The sequence below is a fragment of the Amia ocellicauda genome, chromosome 18, assembly GCF_036373705.1.
Source record: "Amia ocellicauda isolate fAmiCal2 chromosome 18, fAmiCal2.hap1, whole genome shotgun sequence".
In the NCBI taxonomy this organism is placed as follows: Eukaryota; Metazoa; Chordata; class Actinopteri; order Amiiformes; family Amiidae; genus Amia; species Amia ocellicauda.
The window spans coordinates 17,046,195-17,067,922 of record NC_089867.1 but is presented as its reverse complement, the minus strand read 5'-3'; the positions used below and the strand labels follow the sequence as shown (position 1 = coordinate 17,067,922).

At 45.4% G+C, this 21,728-nt stretch overlaps 1 protein-coding gene across 3 annotated transcripts in view; it reads left to right on the top strand.

The window, feature by feature from the left end:
• agrn (agrin) overlaps positions 1 to 21,728 on the top strand; it is a 203,931-nt gene that overhangs the window by 78,053 nt on the left and 104,150 nt on the right. Inside the window, exon 1 of one of the 3 annotated variants that reach the window (XM_066691167.1) lies at positions 18,659 to 19,606. The exons of the other annotated variants lie outside the window; for them this stretch is intronic. Within the exon in view, the coding sequence (XP_066547264.1) occupies positions 19,444 to 19,606 (163 nt within the window). The 5' untranslated portion in view covers positions 18,659 to 19,443. Of the gene's footprint in view, positions 1 to 18,658; positions 19,607 to 21,728 lie in introns of those variants that run through there. 3 annotated transcript variants of the gene reach the window in all.

Here is a 21,728-nt window from a genome sequence, read left to right as displayed (position 1 = left end):
CGCCCGTGAGGCATGTAAACAAACAGGTGTCAGAGAGACGGATGTCATGGTGTGGCAGGCAGGACGCTTCAGCCTGGGGGAAATCAGAAGTCAGCAAAGCTAAAACGCATTTCCACCTTCTGATTATTTATTTTAAAATCCATCAAACATGCAGAGAAAATGCATGTCACATGAAAGGCCTGAGTGGTCTCCTCCTGCCCATTTTGACAGTTTGTTCCTGATGTTAAAAGCGCATCACTTTGGGATCCTTTGACGCATAAAGAATTGCTTGTTGACATTCTTGTCCAACCAGACGGACAGCATGTTTTCCTCCCGTTCGGTGCCCTGTTGTTGATTTTTAATGTTCTTATGGTTGTCTTATGATGCTGTTAGTGGCTCTATTTGAAGCTTGTTGACGGCCTCTGGACAGTTGTGTAAGAATGCAGCATATGTGTCAGGAACAGATCTGCAGGAAACAAAGTAACAGTCTGTCTCTCGAATGGGTTCCTCCAGCAGGGAAAGAGGTCACAGGGCAGAATTTTATGTTCAAAAAGGGCCATCAGTCTAAAGCTTCAATGTGTTTGTTTGTATGTTTAAAAAAGTAACATATGCTTAAGAAAACATACTTCCACATAGCCTGCCTCCAATCTGCCTGAATCGCAAGTCTGCCTTAATCAAGCTTCGTGGGGCGTAAAGCCTTGTGCCTTCTGTGACACCCTTCCATCCCTTGCAATCCTGCTGTACCTTAAAAACCACATGCTCTACGCTCTCTTTTCTCTTTGGCGTGTCTGTTCTGAGCTGATACTTGGTGACAGGAGAGGGAGACGGTGTTCTCTGCAGGAGCTCTTTCCACACTGCAGACACAGGGCTGGTCTTGGCAGAACTGCTGCATTTAAAACCATACAATGCATTTACTTTACCCCACCTTGGGAAGTCCCGCAGCCCGAGCGTTTTGGAGCTACAGCAGATCGAGCCGTTCAGCCGAAGGACATCTCTCTTCCGCCAGAAACGGCACACATGGAGTCTTCAGGAGTCTGTGCAACTCTTTAGTAGCTCTCCCCAGGCAGTGCACTACCTAAGACATGCAAAGCTGGGAACGGGCCCTTAACTGGTTTGATGTCTGTGTGCCTGTGCCAAAGAGGAAGGCACGAAGCCACTGTGTGTAGCACTCTGTTCTTATCGGGGCAGTGGGTACACACCCCGTTTTCTTCTCTGTTTTCCTTTCATCCCAAAAATACTTATGTCCTTATTTGAGAACCTTTTATTTATTTTTTTATTTTTATGCATTAACTTTAGTCTGAGTAATGAACCAGTAATTAGCAGACATCTGGTGTCAAGAGTAGAAAACAAGTGTAGAGAGAGCATGGACTCTCTCCCTTAATTTACATTCCTGGGTATTTACCTCGAATGGCCTCCCTGTGATTTCAAGGAGAAAGACAACTTAATCTTGAGGGAGATGATTGCTGCTCCTTTCCTGTCTCCCCTTTCTCCCTGTTGACAACTGGACAGTGGCATTTATGCTGTCTGCAATTATAAAGTTCCTGTGTGTCTTGTCCATCTCAATCTACCAGTCCCTATTTATTCCCCCTCTCTTCAATCCATTGCCTTGGCAGGTTTTTGTTGCTCCTCGCTTCTCTTGTTGTTGAATTTCAATCAGGCGACACTCCAACCACTTGAAGGCCCGTCTTACACAGATGGATCCTGTCCCAGGCGGTAGAGGAGGCTTGGATGGGAAGGTTCCTGTGGGACACTTCCACCTTCAGAACAGTGTCACCCACACTGCATTGTTCTCGCAAGTTCAAACAAATCAATTATTTTTTTTCTAGCTTTTTTCACCTCAGGGGCAACTGATTAATCCATCAAATGTATAATTACTCTCCAAGAGGCATATAGTTCCTTGTTCCTTGAGTTGGAGTGATAATCGCAGTGGTTTCTGGAAGTGTCAACAGCATGCCTCGGCCTGAGCCGTCCTGTTGACATTACGAATGATGACTTCGTGGGATTTGTATATCCAGGAGGCTCCGAACGTGTTGAAATATGATAAACGCACGATATTTGGCTCCTTGACTCCATTGTTTCATCTCAAGAATTCGATTTCAGTTATTCGTCTCCAAAACATAAACCACATCAATGTGTTTGGTTCTGTGTGGTTGTGTGTGTAACTTGATAACTTTTTATCTGAATCAAGTTGTGGCCAAAATTAATTGGACACATTTCATATTTTAATGCTTGTGTCATTTTATGAACACACACATTTAGCTCTTATTTGGATTTGACTTTTGGAAGCCACATCAGTGGAACTTGAAACATGGCAGCGTGCACAGCAAAGGCTTTTTGAAAGGCACTTAACATAACAGCCTTGCTCGCAGTGATCTTCCAGAGTAATTCATTAATCTGTCCCTCCATTGTCTGTAAACAGCCCCCCCATCACAGTGCCTGCCCCGAAATCTCAAATGACAACATGGTTTCAAGTTGGGCCTTGCTTGGAAAACTCCCTGGTTCTCCCTTAGGCATCTCCTTTCCCGCCCTGCCTCCATTGTTACCAGCTGCGTCTGGGCATCGCTGGGCAGGGTGCACATGGCTGTCCATCAAAACTGCCCACTTGCATCTGCCAAGTTGGCACTTGACCCAAACCAGGCTCATGGCAGTGTCGGAGCTGGGTAGAGACAAATCCCACCCCAGTACAGAGTAGCCTGTGCTGTAGGGTCGGCACATCGGGTTGACCCACGATTAGCCATAGTTCCAGGTTCTGTACTTTTGGGTCCCATGGGCCCGATGTTTAAACACAGGGAGAGTAACCCTTGGAAAAACTGAATGTAGCAGACCATTGAAACACCACAGCAGAGTCTAGGAAAGCAAAGCAAAAGCGTGGCAAAGCATGGCGATGTAGGTCCAGTATGATACCTATACATAGACTAAACCATGGAAATCCAGAGTCAAGCAAATCACACGCTGGGTATATCAATGAGGAAACTGATACATTACTCCACAGATTGACTGTGGTAGACTCTCAAAAGGGAAAACGGATGGAGGGAGGATAACGTATGTGTGTGTCAGTGTTTAAGACCAGCAGCACAGAGTGTGTGCACCAAAATAACTTGCACAGTAACTCAGGCCGAGGTTCATATGCGGGGCTGATGAGCTGCGCTAAGCATTTACAGTACAAATCTGAACTGTGGAATGTCACTATCGCCATCTTGTGGCTCCCTGTGGCAGATCCTAACCAATTATATACAGACTGGGTTTCTTGTGTTAGGCCGTAGTCTCTTTTGCACCAACTAACCCAGTAGCCAATGCACTTAGCCAGGGACAGCAAGCTACACGCTCTCACTGAGCATTAGAAGTAATCCCAGAGCATTGAAATGAATAAAATATTATAATTATAAAATAGCATCAGTCTTTTGTCAGATTGACAGACAATACAGCTCTTGCGGGAAATTAACTATCAACCAACAAACCTGAATATTGGTCAAGTAAAACCAAACAAAATCAATGAAACAGGCGTCAGACTGGTTGGATGTAGTGTAGGCTTTTGTACATGCAACCATGGGTGGAGTTACTACAGTGCTTTTCCTAGCATCGCCAGATATTGGCCATTACCTGTATAATAGGGTTACGGCTGGGTCTCTAACGGGTTAAGTACGATGGGAGTAGCGTTGCTTCATGTTTCCTGGTGTGTTTTTCTGCCTGTGGCCCAGCGGAGATGTGCAGTCTCCCAGCCCCACCACAGACGGGCGTCCCTTCTCACCCACCTGACAGATTCCCTGGCTGAGGCCTAAATGCAGGGCGGACATCCTCCCTGGTGTCAGAGCTGAGGCCACGAGCAGCTTTGAAAGCAGGCTTGCGTGTGTGTGGGAAACGTGCAGAGGCGTTCTCTGAAGCTGTAACTCCCAGGCAGAGCAGGGCAAAGAAGGTGCAGTGGTCTTTAGACATGTTTAGTTTTGTTCTTTCTCCCTGCATTTTTAAAGAAATTGCTTAATCTTTTTATTTTAAATATATATATGTGTGTGTGTGTGTGTGTGTGTGTGTGTGTGTGTGTATGTGTATGTACATGTATGTCCACAAATGCATTCCATTGCCTTACAAATGCAGGTGGTTTGTAGAAGGAGAAAAAAAAATAGGCTACTAATCTTTAGCCTGTGTTTTGGAGGAAGTCCAGAGATTTTGCAGTTCCCAGGCCTTGAAAAGGGTGGAAGGGGAGGCAGAGGGGTTTCACAGGGACAGGTGCAGGTGCTAGTCCTCAGCCTGGGCACTCCCTCGCTCAGTGCTGGGGTGCAGTAGTAGGGCGCTCTGGCAGTGCAGCCAGCTGCAGAGTGCTGAGGGTGGGGGTGGTGAGGTGAGGAATTCTCCTCTCGTCTAGATTTCATGGCGTTGGGTTCATTAAGAGTTGGCTGCAGTGAACTGTGTTTGTGGGAGAGAGAGGGAGAGAGCTGGGATCACCACACTCATTGTGGCTGGAGTGTTTTCATTCAGGTCCTGTCGCACTTCTTTGGTTGAATTTGGACTTTTCTCTTCAGACTATTTTGTGCATAGGCAACCTCCCTTTTTAATTTATATTTTCTCAGAAATCTAAAATTAGGTGTTTCTTGCCTTTGCTGTAAATATTTCACCTCTTAATATCTCGTTTCTTTATGGCATGGACAAATACAATCACATGCATGAACAAACGGTGTGTTTTTAAAGAGCTGCACTACAAACAAGGTAAATACCTTGAAACTTGCAAGTCTTAGGATAACCACTAGGTTGTGCTGGTGGATCATCACAGAATATAACTGCCCTGGCTCGCCCCTGTATGATTATTTTCTTTTGCATTCAGGAATACCAATTAAAATACATTGTAGCCTTAGTTTTTCCAAGAGGGGTAAATATGTTTCACATGTAATATAATCAGACTCAAACTGGAGGGAGAAGGTCAGTGTGATTTGAATAATTCCCCCAATCAGCAACAGCAAGGCGACCACAGGGGTCAGAGTCGGGGGCCGGGGCGCTGGGGTGTGTGTGCTCTGTGCATAATATCCACTCTAATGTATTTATCAGTCAGCGGTGCCGAGACAGAGGAGGGCAGCCGTGGCCTCGGGGGCTGTCCCTCAGGAGTGACGTTAAGTGCAGTTCCCATCTGCTCGGCACACATTACAGATGTATTGCACCTGTTTAAAAAGAGGTTGGGCTCCAATATATGCCCCCCCTGGCCCCTCAGTCCATACTCTGCAGCAATCATCACTGAAAGAGCCCAGTTTGTTTACATGGAAGACAGGCCTCTTGGGAATCGGGAATCCAGTCTCGGGGAGGTGGGTGTCGGAGCCGAGCCGTGGCGAGCCACTCTGAGGTCTCCATTAGCCTGTCGCTCAGAGTCGTGCAGGGCTCCTCTGCTGGCAACCACAGATAAGCATCGCAATGATCGCAAAGCCCCCTGGCCCAGGCACTGTGTCTGGGTCACCCCCGCCTCCCTGTTTTTATCCTCCAAGCATATGGCTTGTTCCCCATGGGGGGCTGCAGCCAATGTGGCCCGAGCTGGAAATAGCACACCATTGTACGTGTCAGGAAATAGATGTTTAGACCCAGGACAAGAGACACACATACATAAGGAGATCATAGGTGTCCCTTCAATTTATGGCAGACTAGGTGTATGGTTGAAATTGTACTCTTTGACATGTCCGTCCCTCCCTAAGCCCCTTCTTTGCCTCTCCACACTCGACGACTTGGCAGCAGCCCCCCCTCCCTGCTCAAGACCTCAGCTTTTGATTCGAAATAAGTGCCCCCCCAACCTCCTCTCCTGAAACTAAAGTTACGCCACTGGATGGTGGAACAGCAGCGGCTGTAATACAATTAAACAGACCAGTCAAAGGAGAGTGAGGCGAGCACACATAGTGGGGTTTCTCACGAGCACATTATGTGAGGAGGCAAATGTTTACTGAGAGGGAACTCTTACAAGCTTCACTTTCTCTCTCTCTCTCTCGCTACATTTCTTTCCCTTTTTTCTGGGAGTTGCAGGATTGTGAGGTTCGATGCATGTTCATGCACAGGGTTTGTTGGCACCGGAGGAAAGTATGATCAACTCCATCAGATCTCGTTTGAAAGAGAGCGCCAACGGGAAACTTAAAAGGTTTCGGTCCCTAGTTAATTAACGAGCCACAAATATGTAAATTAGGCTAATTAAAAACAACATGTTTTATTGGGTACTCCGGGGATGCATGTAAGTTGTGGCTTTTTTCTTTCTTTCAGTGGATGCGCTGCACTTGGTTAAACACAAAGTACACCATAACACCAACAGTCAAGCCCAGGCAGAGGTTGCTCCGGCACTTTCCCGCACATGAGTAGTCATCCTTGTGCTAGGAATCCCGCAATGTGCTCTTCTGTCTGCATTCACAATTGCTCATGTCTCAGTGACGCTGATTAAGACAGATATCGACACATTTGCTGCTGTCAAAGTTTTGCGAGTTTTGTGAACCGCCCGGAGATTGTAGGAGCTTGTGTTTCAGATCACGGTAATGGACGCTGAGCATATGTTTTATGAGAGTGCAGAAGTGCAGAATGTGCCACAACATCGCTTGCGTCTCTGGGATGACGCGGCATTGCTCAGCAGCAGCAGCAGCAGCGTCCCGGCCTGTTTGATGTGCGTTTCTCTCTTGTGACACATGCAAACAAACGCAAGTAGTGTTATATAATCCTGATGCTTTATTAGAAAAACAAATTAGACAATTAGACTATCTTCTTTTTATTGTTAGATTTAACTCCAAATGACGTGAACACAGCCAGTGAGTAATTTAATGTGTTGCTGTAATTTCTATTTACACTGCACAATTTCTTCTTAATATCCTGTAGGTATTTTACGATCAGCAGCAACCCTCCCCCTTCTATTTGTATATTTAATTGCAGTTTGAGAAAGATAAAATTTTACACCCTATTATTCAAATAAAGACTTAATCCTTAGTCTGATTGAATAAATTGTTCTGGGAGTTTTCTTTATTTTTATTTTTTTCTTATTGACAATATTATTTCCCCCTGTGGCAAGACATTTCTCATTTCAAAATTGATTATGTTGAGCTAATTGATAAGATGGTGGGTTAAGTCCTTTCCATGTTAAATCAAATAAACCCGGTGGGGGAATATTCCTCTTCTTTTTTTTTTTTTCCTCCCTTTCTTTTCATGATGTCCTTAATGGAAGAATTTAACAAGGAAACCTTTTTTTATCAGACGCTTTCAATTATTATGTATACTCTAGGCTAAATAATTATGTGTACTCAGAGCCACATGTTCTCAGACGTTTCATAAGGAATATTAAAGAGAGCCCATTAAACATACATTATTATGCGTCGGTAGTGGTGGAACCAAAAAATAATGGTAATTTGATTTTGCACTATTAAGGGTCTTGTACAGTAAATGGTACAGGGGGTGGGAGATGAGCGTAATGGACCCTGCTTTCTGAAGTAATGTGTCCTGTAATTGCCCTTCAATTCCCTGGATTAAAATTAAACTCAAGATGTTCTGGGGAAGGCTGAGATACGCCAGGCTCTTCGGCAGGGTGTCACCTTAACTGAGCGCGGCTGCAGCACACAGAAGGGGCTGCGGGGGGAGAGGACTAATGTTGCTCGGGCTCAGTCCATTGAAGGCGTGTAACGTGTAATCTGGTAATGGAATTGTCCCTTAAGTCAATTGTGCTGAGCACTCATCCTTGACGCAGAAGATGATAACCTTTCGCAAAGCACAAGTGCACCTTAAAAAGGTTTTCCTTTTTGTCGATTTATTTTTAATTTTTCTTCCATTCTTTTATTTGATGCATGTAATATATGTCTTTGTAAGAATGCAGAGAAGAGGTGTAGATTTAATTAATCCCTCTCCTCTTGTAAGTTTACATTCATATGTGTGCGTGCGTGTGTGTGTGTGTTTCTATGTGTATATATACATTTATTTTCATGTATAGACGTGTAACTCTCTTTCCTCCCTGCAAATTTCAGCAGACTCTGACAATTGGGCTCCAGAGAAAATCCCCTTTTTAAGGTTCCCCTGTATTAAGATGTAGGTTGGGAAAATAAGTTAACAATCAGTCGGGAGGTATCGGGACAGAACTGGTGAGAGAATAAGAAGAAAGCTTGGATTGAAGTCCGGCCCTGTACTGTGTAGATAACGGGTGCGGGTATGTCCCTGGCCTTAGTGACTGCGGCACTGCAATCCCTCTGACCGATGGCTGGAGAGCACGGTTTCCCCCTGCAGTGCAGAGAGAGATGCTGGTTTCTTCGGCCTCTTTCTCATGTGCCCTGGGGCTGTTCTGAAGGGGTGGGTCAGGACTCTGAAAGGGGCGGCAGGAGAGACATGATTTCTGAAAAGGCTGCCTCGCTCCCCTTGCCTACTAACCGGGAGCGTTGGCTTGCTGAAATCCCTCCCTTGTTGTCCGAAATATCGTACATAGTATGTTCTGCCGGTCAAGCTGCGGCCCAATCCAGTCCAGTTAGAGGCAGAATGAGGCTTGTAATATTATAGTGACTGTATGAATAATGTATATAATATTCGTGTGTATATGTATATTTGCATGTGTAGTACATTTTGGATAGATGACATGTTCTACTGCTTTGGAATATTACCCGTCTTCTCAAAGCTGGTATTACTAGGTATTTGTCTTAAAAATAGCAGGGTGTCTTCAGTCACGTACGGTTATTACATTTTGTACCAGGACCTAAATTCCATCTACGCATTTATTTGTTTGTTTTTCTATTTTTTCCCCTGTGGGGCTGTGAGCGTCTCACAGTGATCTCTATGACCGGTGGCTGCACAGCCAGGGTTGTGCTTCATTGCATTCAGAGAGCACAGTCGTCTCTGGAAGGGGCTTGGAGAGACAGACATTTCGCTCTCTTTCACTCCACATCGTTTTCTTTTGTTCCATCTCTCTCTCACTTGCTCTCATTCTCTTGCTCTCTCCCCTGCTTCATCTAATTTTCTCTCCCTCTCTCCCATTTTCTTTTTCCCCCCCTCTATCTGTGCTTCAGTCCACCACATTCTCCATCTCATTCACTCCATCTCAACATCCCCCACTCTCTCTGAACCTCCCTCTCTCCCTCTCTCTCTCTCTTTCTCACTCTTTGCCTGTCTCGCTCTCTTTCTCCCCTGTGTGTTGAGTGCTGGAGGGGGTTGATGGCATGTGTCTGCCTGGGGGCCTCGGCCGAGTCTTCACTCATCCTCCTGAGGGAAGTGGGGGGGGGGCGGGGGTGGCTGCCTTTCAAAATGGCAGACTGAACCTCTGCACAGTGGCTAGCTGCAGTCTGGGAGCGCCAGCACAATCGGCCTAATTAGACCTAAAAAAATCAAGCACAAACTAAAAAAATTCACTTTAATTTCTTCTACGGTTCTGCATGCATTTGCGCCTCTGTGAGGTTTAAGTCTGTGGAAGTGGAGAGAAATCCAGAGGGGAGCTTTGGAAGCGATAATATCTGTCAGGAAGTAATGAGGGCATCCACAGTGTCTGACAAAGAGCAGCTAAGCGTGGGAACTTCCAGACCCCCCCATTCCTCTCTGCACCTTTATTGTTGTTATTCTTTCTTTCTCTCTTGCTCTGGCTGTTCAGCACATCCCCAGCCTGTCTTGTTCTGGCTCGGAGCCCCCGTAGCCACTCCTGACAGGCAGATGCTGTGAGGGCTGTGCAGATGCATGGAGCGCTGTCACTGACCCCCCCACTCGGCTCTCTGTGCCGGCAGCACACTGTGCCCGCGCTCTCTCTCTCCGCTGAGGAGACGCACCTGCACTCCGCCACTCTCTTCCCATCCTGGAGCTCCGAGGCTGGGAGCGCTGGAGCAGGGACAGGACGTGGGGGAGGAGGGGTGGCGGCAAGAGTTAGCTGTCAAGTTCTGTTCTGTTCCTCTCCTGTGAAGAGTTCGCAATTTTCAACTGGAGCTTTTTTTTCCTTTTGTCTTTTTCTTTTTCTTTCCATCTTTGGTGGTTAGTTGGTCAGATCCTTTGGCCTGCGTTGCGTTTGCAGTCGTCTTTGTTTACATGCCGTGGGGGCAATATCATTTTGACTGCATGTATGTAAGTGACTCTGGTTGGGGGGTCCAGAGCCCAGACGTGCAGGGCACAGTGGAGGCTTGTGGGTATCAAGTACAATAGGTATTGAGAACAACGAGATGTTATGCTGTGTGTGTTTGAATGGTGAGGATCTTTAAAAGAGTTGGGGGCAAAAAAAGAGAAAAAAAAACAGAAGAGACGCAACCCGGATTGAAGAATATTCCCCCGCCGTGGTGTACAGCAGATGTGCTTTCTTCCTGCAGAACATGAACAACAGGTTTCAAACTAAAAATATCCCTGGAAACCTGAACGGGAGAAGGGAACACGCTGGCAAATGCATATACGTGTTCTCACGGCTTCACAGAGATAAAAATGAATGAAAAAAACGGCATCCAGGCAGTATCGAAGAGGGGGAACCTTTGACATATCGGCAGCGAAAGCACATCTCTCACGTTTCCCTCTCTCATTGAAATTCAGTTTTCCTCTCCTTGTGAATAACTCGATCTACATGGGCAAAAACAGCACCTGGTTCAATGTGACCCCATCAGTCCTGACTGCTCGTGTGTGTGGTACAATAGTCGGAAAAATCACTCGACAAGGTGACATTTTTGTTTAAAAAACAAACAAACCTTAAAATGAGTTAATCCCCCCCCCCCTCCCTCTTCAGCCTCTTTTAAACCATTCTTGCTTTTTTTCCTTCTCACATTAAAACACAGCATGCTTTTCTACGTTAATTTAATTCTGGCTCTTTAAAAAAAATAAAAATATATAAAAAATAAAGAAAAGGAAAAATGTGTTTTCTGAAGGGCCTGGTGGGCATCTGCTGATAGCGTTAAATTAATAATTTAAATCCCGTTCTCTTTGACTGGCCGCTGAGAGGGGGAAAAAGGATTGTATGCCAATTAAACCTCCTTTTTCTTTTTTTCCCTTTTTTTCCCTAAGAAAGTAAGCCCTGTCAGAAGTGTAGAGAGAGAGAGAGAGAGAGAGAGAGAGAATGCGAGTGCGCGCGGGTGAGTTCATTACTGTAAATGCAAATTAAAGGGTTCTCTCCCTGTAGTTCCTTATCACTGTCAGCTGCGTTAATGGAAATCCGCTACAGACACCGTGTGCAGCTCCACTTCCACACTGCGAGGAAGGCTTCATTACGGGAGTGGAAATAAAATGGACCTTAATGGTGCATTATTGGTAACAGGTGTGGGCGGCAGTCCTGCCCCATCACCCCCACCGTCCCCTCGCCTTGATGACATTGTTACAGGTGGTCTTTTTCCTCCCACACCCACATACATGCAAAGATAATTTTATTTTACATTGCTCCCACAGCTTTTACTACCATCTTGACTTTTCTTTAGTCACTCATAAGTATTAAAATTCTGTCTCTTGCTCTCTCTCTCTCTCTCTCTCTCTCTCTCTCTCTCTCTCTCTCTATATATATATATATATATATATATATATATACACACACACACACATAGAGTGTGAGAGAGAGAGAGATAGATGGATGGATAGAGAGAGACAGAGACAGATAGATAGGATAGATACAGATATATATTCAATTACCCATTACCTTTTTCTCCCATGTTCCCTGTGGGCATTGCGATGCTTGGCAAGTGGGCTTCGTTCGCAGAATTTCAATTAATCGGCGGTCCAGAGGCTGAGGGATGGGAAGGGACAGATAGAGAGTTTGATTGAGGGGGTCTCTATGAGGCTAATTGTGGCCGCTTCTCTGTCAGATGAATTTTCCTGGTAATTTCACAGATTCCCAAGCAGCCAGTCGCAATTAAAGGCAGGGGCTGTGCGTTTGAATGTTGTGATCTGACAAGTATTTTCCTTCTTCTCTATTTTCTGATTTTATTTTAAGAAGTTAAAAGAAGGACGAGGAGGAGTTGAGGTGTGGGTGCAAGCAAAACTTGTGTAAAAAAAAAGTGGCAAGTTTTTTTTTTTGTACTGTAATTGAGCTAAGCTTTCCGAATGGAGCTGTGGAGCTTCTATCTCATGGCTGAACGAGACTTTCATGCCGAGGGAGCAGTCCATCTTGGGAGTTATCCGTCTTCCCATCGCAGCACCCCCCTTCTAAAGTTCTATCAGTGTGTCTTATCTGCTGTCTGCAGATGTTTTGCAAAGTGTTTGTGTATCAGGGTTTTATCCTTTAATTCTCTCCAGTGCATTGCCCCTGGAGGAGGCTGGGGCGCCGTGGAAAGGTGTTTTCTCCAGAGTGCTGTGGTTTAATGTCGCCGGAAGGGACAGGTACTGAGAGGTATCTGTAGTGCAATGTGGGGGACGGGGGGTTGTTTTTTCGAGAATGAATGTGTGGTAATTTCTGTGGTGTACATCTCTCCACTGAGCAGCCGTGGCTAACAGCTGACTTTGTAAATGAAAAGCACATCCCTGTCTCATTGATACAGACAAGGGTGGTCTTGCTTTACAATGTGGATTCATGGCTCTGAGAGAGTCTTTATTTGCACAGCTATTGAGGAGTCACGGCCTCCCTGGCATCAACGGAAGAATGAGGAGGTGCAAGTTAATAGGAATAGGAAACAGGGGTGAAGAAAGAGAGAGAGAAAAGGAGATGGTCAAGCCAGCCTTGACGAGGAGTGGAAAGGAGATCAGGTACTGGCATATTAAAATATACAGCCTTCACAAGGACAGCATTTTTATTGATACATTTTACAGACGACTTACCAGGTTCACAAAGGAGTGCAGTCTAGCCAATGTGCTGAAACCATACTTCCAACATTGAATGTGAATTTGACACAATTTAAAGCACAGAACAGAACACGCTCAAACACATCAGTATCTTGACTTGGGTGTATCGGGGGGATTGGTCAGTCCTGCAAGCATCTTTATCTGAGTTCCTATTCAATTATGAAATCAAAAGGTGCACAGTACTCTGCAGCAGCCATGTGCACATCAGTCTGCGAGTGGCTTATAGACTATAAACACTTGCGCAGACGCACACTTTTCTTTTGTTTAGGTTTTTAATGTTGAATCCAGAAGAGATTAAAAAGCGTGCGTGTTCAAATGATTCGTTTAATTATGATATTATTATCCAGCTGTGATCTGAATAGCAGAGACAGTATTTCACTGCAGGCTCACAAGTGATGAATGCTGTAATGAGTACCCTTCTCGACAGTGAGTAGAGCTGCTGCTTTTTAAAACAATCTTCCTGACGGAAATCATTCCCAAATTTCAGCTGCAGTCCCTGATGCCATAGTCTTACCTATGTAATTTGTGATGCTTGTGTGCTCATCTGTCTGTTTTTCGGTCACCTCAGCACAATGCGTGTTGGTCTGTGGACTGCGATCATTGTCCGTTTTTATTTTCTAATCACTTTGAAAAAAGAAGCAACTCTTACCCTGAAAAAAAGGGGAATCTGTGGAGCGTGTAAAGCTGATGTTGTTAGTCTGTTTTCATGAATTTAATTACTTAAAATACTTAAAAGGCAAAATAAATACATAAAGTGAAAGCAGCCTTGACACGAATAGCCAGTTTTAACCCGTGAGTAATTAGTGCCAGTGCAGATCCATTAACTTGGCTCAGGCTTGTTATGTGCTCCCCCTCCTCTCAGCTAGAAAAGTGGTTTCCAACCCTCGCTGTAGCTCCCATTCAGGGGATTTTAAAGGCACTGGGTTCAACACGGGTGCCGTGGTTTGGAGGCCTCAGAGAGAGCAAGACCCGAGGGTAGCTTTGTGAGCTGAGAGAGTCTGGGCTCAATGTGGGATTTTGCTCAAGCCCTTGTTACTTAGTGGAGACAATGTGTAAGACAACAAATACAAAATACTTCTGCAAGAGGGAGAGAGGGGCTAATCAATACAGACCCCTTTTGAATAAGCAACTCCAGTACACGCTCGGCTCGCCACGCCGCACAACACTTTTTGATTTTATCTTTCTTTTATACGCCTAATATGTCCTGAGGGACAGCGGCCAAGTATGCTAGCACCTCAGCACCATGCCAGCGTGAGCCGCTGTGCCTCTAATGACTTGAGTAGTCTCCGGAATTGGTTGTAATTCAAGGCAGCCTCATCTATTTGATTAGGAAATTCTCAAAGACAATCGTGCCAGCTGCTGAGCTCTGCCCATGATGCTGTGCAAAGTGACGCCGCTTCCAGCAGTCAAGCAATTGCAAATCTGTAAATCAGTCACGACTCGTTCACAGAGCACCAGCCCCGGCCACGCGGTGCAGGTTTGTCTAGTCTTGGGCTGGAGTTCGCTTTCAAACGGACCAAGAAAACTAGAAAAGGGCAGTCTCTGTTCATTTGTAAGTGAACTTGGTACGTGGAATATTGGTCTGTTTGGTTTGATCCATGTCAGAGGCTTCACATATACCTCTGAACGAACCGAACCGCACATCAATCCGCATCAAACCATAGGTGTGAAAGGCTCCTCAGTCACGGGCTGCCACGCCGCTGCGGCCTCTCTGTGCATTAAAATGAGCTCTTTTATCTTTTCACTCTTAATTAGATCTCCAATATTCTGCCGTTTGAAGCTTAGTTTGTTTTGATCTGGATATGAGTGTGTATGTGTGAGAGATTTATATTTTATTTTATTAGTTTTTCGACTTTCAACAGTCCACAGACACCCAAAGCTACAAGGACTCCATGCAGTTTGATCTCCCGTGGACAAAATCAGATCTGCTTTCTTCTTGTAAGGGAGATGGGAGACAGAATGTAGCCTTGACCAGATGCTGTAATAAGATCCAGATAAGGCTTTCTAGTTCGTGAAACATTCATCGATGTTGTCTAGAAGAACACCTGTGAAAGAAGTTGGTCCTTAAACATCTGGTCTTAAAAGGGAACACTGACTTAAAAGGAAATGTACCATTTCCACTAAGAAACCAAAGGGGGAAGTATCCTGTTTCAAGTTGAAACAGGGGATTTAATCTTTTAAGATATCACTTGTGCTCAAACATAAATACTATAAATCCTGTTTTCCTATTTCAGACACCAGTGTAAAATGTAAGAAGAAAAATAAAGCTTGTATTTACCCAAACCAAAAACATTTATTTGTGGTGTTATGCTTTAAAATCTCTACAACACATTACAATATAATAATTTATTAATGTTAATGAAGCCATTGATTCTGCCACAATTTAGTTCACTTTATGGTGGCCAGCAGATTACATTTTAATCCGTACAGAGCAGATTAGGAACATCAGCGCCCTCCTCTGTCCAAATATTGCAAGTGTTTGAGGATCTTTAAAGGCAAAGAAAAAAAAAAAAAAGACAAATGCTTTTAATAAATATCGTTCTGCCCTGAATCCAAGTTAAACCGTGCATTACACCACTTCTCGATAGTGAAGCATCCCGCATTACGGCATCTGCATTTCCCATGTTTAAATTACTGTATTGATAAATATCTTGGTGCAGTATTCTGGAGGAACAGCAGGGTGGTTCTGTTGGGTGTTGCTGCTGTGGCTAGACTTCTGTACACAAGAAAACCACTGTGAAAGAAGGCGGTTGGATGCTGGCGAGTTCTCTGTGCTGCAGATTGTGAAAAGCGCTTAAGTATCCTGACTGGCGCATGAAAGCCAGAGCAGGGCTGTGTGTCAGTTGAGAACCGAGAAGCAAATGGTTGTGCAAAGTGCAGGGGGGGAAGTGATCGGTGAAATGACTCCAAGGTGAGATTAATAAAAGCTGATGGAAAACATACGGCAAGCCATTATGGTGCAATCTAGAACTGCAACTGTGTGTGTGTGTGTGGGTTTTTTGGGAGGGTTAGTTTCAGAGTCTGGAGGGTGTGGTTACAAGGTCAGGTAAGCAGCAAAGCTTCAGCCAACGTCCCCTTAAATATAGCAGCTGAAGTGTGAGGATGTCTCCGTATATTTCACCTATGTTCTACCTGATGGAGTGTAGAAATTGTAGACACAAACTGTGATGTTTGTGTGTCTGTGTCTGGGGTATTGCCAACATAGGCTTAAATCATCCCCTGCAGATAATGTAGATAAACCTAATTTTCCCGAAAACAACAGCTGAGCTCTGGTCCTTGTTCTGTGTACCCTTTGGAAAATTGTATTTAGAGACTTTGAGTGCTTAAAAAATTGGCCTCAACTGCAACAAGGGGGGAAAAGAGGGAGAGGGAGCAGCTGAATTGTGTCTCCCGTGTGTGCGTCTCAGAGTGCATTCATTTGCTTTTATTTCTTCTTGATCACATCGCTCTTTAATTATAGGTAACACAACGGAATTGCCTACGGGTTCAGAGAGATGTGACGGATAGGAAAGTCAAGAGGCAGCACTTTAACAGCGTGGATCAAACATCACTGCTTTGTGTTGGATTTTAAAGAAAAGCCAGAGACGCAGAGAGAATTTTCCTCTGGTCCCCTTTGATATTCTCTGTGGCCTCCTTTGCTCTCCTGTCTCATGCTCAGGATCTGAGTGGGGTTCACATGTAGTGTGAATAGGTCTGTGTACTTGCATTAGATAGAAGCTGCTAGAAGTTGTAGGTTTCACTAGCCTCTCCACTCTCTTCGTATGGGTTTCAGCTGGTGTTGGGGGGGGGATGTTCACTCGCTGAATATTGTGCCCATAGATTGTATTGTACCTCAGCATGACAGGGAGATTGGGTGTCAAAAACATGGAAACAAGCAGAGAAATATATTTAAAAGATCCCTGCCTCATTTAAATAACAGTGGGGTGGCGGCTGCTTCACTTCTGAGTAATATCTCCAGTGAGGAACGACTCAATCATGACAGCTTGCTGGTTATAGCAATAAATAGGGCAGGGGCAGAAACAACCCCTTGAGCATGTTTCCGAGTTAGGGAAAGTGAAGAGATGAATGTTGGCCAAATAGAGGAAAGACAAAAGTGTTCACCCCTCCCCCATCTCCCATTTTACTTAATTCTCTTTCTTCTTCTTTTTTTCCCACTCTGTCAATTACGATGTTATGAAAAAAAAAAAAAAAAAAACGCATTTGCAAATTGAGTCTGTTCGGCTCTTCAGTCAACTAAAAGGACAACATATTGAGCTGGGAAGGGCCTTGACATTTCCTACCCAGACCCCTCTTTTGTTTCCTCACTGTCGTCCCTCTCCCCACAACAGACCCAGAGAGGAGAATTCCCAAAAGCTTTTATTCTCCCGTTTTCACTCTCTCCCTCCCCTCTCTCTCTCTCTATACACTCCCTCTCTCAATCTCTCTCTCTCTTTGTTGGAGACAGCCCCTCTTACACTCCCCCCATCCCCCCTCCCTCTCTCTCCCTCTCTCTCTCTCTCTCTCTCTCTCTCTCTCTCTCTCTCCCTCTCTCTCCCTCCCTGTCTTTCCTGCTGGCAGAGTCGGTGAAAAGGGACGGGAATTGTGAGGCGCTGAATGCACAGTGTCTCAGTCTTTTGTTTCTGATAGATAGATGAATGAAGCTCAGGGTGTCAAGAGTTGGCTGTTTTCTTTCTCCTCCTTCTCCCCTCTCTCTCTCTCTCTCTCCCTCTCCTGCTCTCTCTCTCTGCCTATCTGTCTCTCTCTCACTCCTCTCCACACGTATTTGTTTTGCCTTAGCTGAATGGGGATTTCTTTGACACTGGCTGTGGCTTTAGCTTCTTTGAGAATTTTCTGACGTGAATGAGGACAGGAGAGACGGGGGAGCTTCAAAGCCTGAAGTTGCCTTTTTTTCCGCTGGCAGTAAATGTTTACACTCAGGGTAAACTTTGGCGTTGGGAGCACGGGGAGCAGCACGAGGAGGCTGGAGAAACACAAGAGATCTTGAGGGAAGCACTAAGCTGCGGCGTGAAGGAGTGAGGAGTGAATGAGCTTGTCGCCGTGAAAGGAACAGCAACTTCACACTCTTGTTCGGAAAGAGGTGGCCTTTTCTTGTGGGAATTATAACCAGAAGGAGGGAGAAAAAGAGAGCATTGTGCGATTGGATTGCTTGGTTTATTTTTTCCCCAAATACAAGACCCCGCTGTGGGGGTTTTGTCTGGTTTTTTGCAGGATTTCTTCTTTTTTCTTTTTGCTGCCAAGTCACCACTGCCTCTTCTGTAAAAAAGTGCCAGCTCCGAACGAGAGACGTCCAAGGCAACGATCAGTTCTTCCTGTCACTGTCGCACTCGGGAAAAGCAGCGTAATTGTCCATCTAACTCTCAGGTCCTGACCTGCTTCTTCTCAGGGTGCAGCGGGGGTTGGAGCTGCACAAATAGAGACAGCCAGTATTTTTAAGGTTTGGGGGGAGGCGATGAGAGAGAGTGAAAGATAGTGGGGAGTCGAGGGTAAAACCTAGTGCTTTTGTAACCATATGGTTTATGTGTTGTGAGGCAGCTGCTCAAACTCTGTCCACTAATTGCTCTTTAGAAATACAGAGAGGGAGCAAGAGGAGAAGCGCTGTGCAGGAGAGAATAGGTAGGAAGGAGTTTTAATGAAATGCATTTTTAATCTATTACTTAAAGAGATAGGGAGATACAGACAAACAAACAAACCCACAGAAACGGGCTCTATTCCCAGAGGTTGCAAAGAGAGCGAGCGAGCAATATATCTTCCCCAATGTGCTTCTCTGTAGCCCTAACACCAGCGCTGGCCTGGATACTAATTTAGTGCACACAGCGATCCGAGGATGTGCCACTGTTTGATAATAAACTCTTGACAAATGCTGCACAGACACCAGCCTGCTCTCTGAGGGCTAAGGCTGTGGTTTAGGCGACAGGGGTGGCGGCAGCGGCAGCAGGACTAGAGGTACAGGGAGTGGGGGGGGGGAAGGGTGGGGAGATGTGTGAGGGGCGCAGTGGGGACGTTACTTTTTTGTTTCCCCCACCCCTGGCAAGCTATTGTTGTCCAACTTGCCTGCTTTTAGCGCTGAAATGTCGGCACAGGCTCTTTGATCGATCCTCTGGCTGAAAGGTTTGCTGCTTCTCTGTACGTGGTTCCTGTTCCGAGGGCTTATTTTGAAGAGGGGGGAAAAACGGAAAAGAAACGCACAGTGGCAAAGGACATGAACCTCTAATTGCCCCTGTGGCCACAAGCACCCCTGTCTCAGAGGAGCACAAGAGTTGAATTCCGCACCTGCTGCCCGCCTCGCCTCCGTCCCCAGCTGGCGCGCTTCAGCGAGGTTCACTTTCCCGGGGATGTACAGTGAGATTCTGTGGAGACGTCTGGCCGAACACCATCCTCGGCTGGGATCCTAAGGGAAGGCAACAATGTAAAACAAACACACAAAAAACAACAACAAGTAAATCATAAGAATAATAATCGTGATAGTAATATATATACTTCTTTTTTTTTACTGTGCGTTTGTGGGTCAGTGTAAGGAAGTGGTGCTAGTGAGGGGGTGGGGGGGGCAGTTCTCCAGCCACCCATGGTGGATGGTATTAAGGAACAAAAAATATGTTGCTGGGAAACCAGGAGAAGCTTTGGGGATTCTGTGGGGGCCGCTACTGAAGTTTGAGCTCGTTTGGACTTTTTTTTTCTCTCTGGAAGAGGGTTCTTTTTTTCCTCTTCCCCCTCTTCTTCTTCCTCCTTGTTGCCCCTCGTGGAGCTGAGGCACAGGTTACAGAGTGTACCATGACCAGCTGTCAGTACCCCACCCCTCCCCCTGACAGGGACAGGATGTATCAGCACAAGGTCTCCCTGGTTGTTCGCTACTTTATGATCCCCTGCAATATCTGCCTGATCCTGCTGGCCACCTCCACTCTGGGATTCGCAGTTCTCCTCTTCCTCAACAACTGTAGGTCCTTGTTTCTCATTCAAGTTAAAAAAAAGAAATGTATAGGCTTTTACAATGTAGTTGTTTGCACTTTCAGCATTGACTGCCATGTGTGTGTGTGTGTGTCTCGGTTTGTGTGTGTTTCAGTGTGTGTGTGTGTGTCTCGGTTTGTGAGTGTGTGTGTGTGTGATTGTGTCAGGGTGTAAGTGTGTTTGTAATTTGGCGGTGGAGTTGGCAGCTCAGTCCCTCCCGGCCTGGTTTTGCTCAGGTTCCGCAACAGCAGTAGAAACGTTTTTTTCATTTGCTAATACTTTACATTCATTAAGCCATTAAAACAGAGCAGAATAACTAACTACGCCCATTTCACACCCAATGATGTCTGCACGTGTCTCTACTCTGTCTGTATGCCTGTCGAATATACTTGTGCCCATATCCTGTATCCTATTACAATGTGGAGCAAGTTTGAAAGTCTGATCCCATCAAGCGAACACGAAGGCTCACCAGTGAGGCTGTAAGCGAGTGAACATGAGTGGTAGCTGGGCTTTTTGTGGACTTGATCAGCGTGTCAATGACCACCTTGTCATAACACGCCCCCGACTGGTGTCATTAATGTCAGCAGCAGGACGTTATCAGCTGCTGATGTCTCTGTAGGTCTTTGTTGGTCCCGTTTCCATCTGAATAAGGAGATGTCTATGAACAGTCATTGGAGAGAGATTACTAGTCCAGGGAGCTCAGTGATAGTACAGTATGGGCACTACAACGCAGCATGCCACGGCATTGATTTTATAGCCTGAGCCCATGTACAAGTCAATGCTAATAAGACAATTAATAGCTTTATCAGGCATGGATGAATACAAAATCGGCTCTGCCACTTGCAAGGTGTGCATTGCAAGCCGCTCTGCCTGACTGCTCCTGCAGTGCGCTGTGTGTAGATGGGCTCTGTGGGAAGATGGACTTTTCCACTGAAGCCAGAGTCATGCAAGATGCCCTTCCTCTGGAGCAACGTGGGCTGCAGCATTGCGGGTGCCTGGTCCCGTTGTGTCATTTGTGTGGTCTTACTCTACTTCTTATTGGTTGTACCTGTGAGAGAGACAGCGTTTGTGTGTGTGTCTGCATGTGGGCTCTTGGCTTTTGTGCTTGGATCTTTTTTCTTGTTTTGTTTTTAGTAACAGACCTGCAGTTGCCTGATTGTTTTTGTTGTTGTTGTTGTCATCGTCGTCGTTGTTTCTTGCGTGAGATGTACAATCTCCTGCCCATTTAAAATAAAGAAATCTGTGTCTGTGGGATGTGTCCCGTGTGGTTCGTTCCTCTGTGACAATGGCAGGTTAATTTAGAACAGGAAGATCCACTAAAGCCATTATCATCCCAAAAGTGTTCAATAGCAGAAAAGGTTGTCTCCAGGGGACCCTGTTTCACTACAGCTGAGCCTGATTAAAAGCCCTGAAAAGCCTCTCTTTTTTTAATGACAATTTTAGCTCTCTATTTCTCTCCCTGTGCTTCCTAATTGAGTGTATTCAAAACCAATTTAAAAAAAAACAAAAACACTGTGATGAGGTGTTTTAAGTGTGCAGGCCTCGGTTGGCAGCCTTTTGAATTAAATACAGTTGTCGGTGCAAATGTTCAAATCAAAGAACCCAGTGGGCATCCCCACTGTGAACACAGAGGCTATGTTGGTCTCTTTAATAAATAAATAAATGAATATAGGTAGAGAGAGAGGGAGAGAGGTTAGCAATATCTATTTTCACTTCTTAAGAGTTAAATGCAGGTGGTGGTCCACACCATTTCTCCTCATCACCCTCAGTGATAGTTCGGATCATCCCTGTGCAGATGTGAATCAACGCGCAGTAGTGAATCAGGATCCCAACAGAGAGAGAGAGAGGGAGAGGCAGTACCAGTACCAGTGCCATGACAGAGGCAAACTTTCAACACCTCAACCAGAATATAATTTGCTATTTTCTGTGTGTGTGTATGTGTGTGTGTCTGTATGTTAAAGCAAACTGGCCTTTTCTCCTTCAGTCCTGTGATTGATGCTGTAGTCCAAGGTTAGCAGAAGTGTCCGGACGCACTGCATTTCTGCTTTGTTTGTTTGCATTTACAAGATAAGACTCCGTTCCCTGTATGATTGACTTGCAGGTCTGTCCTG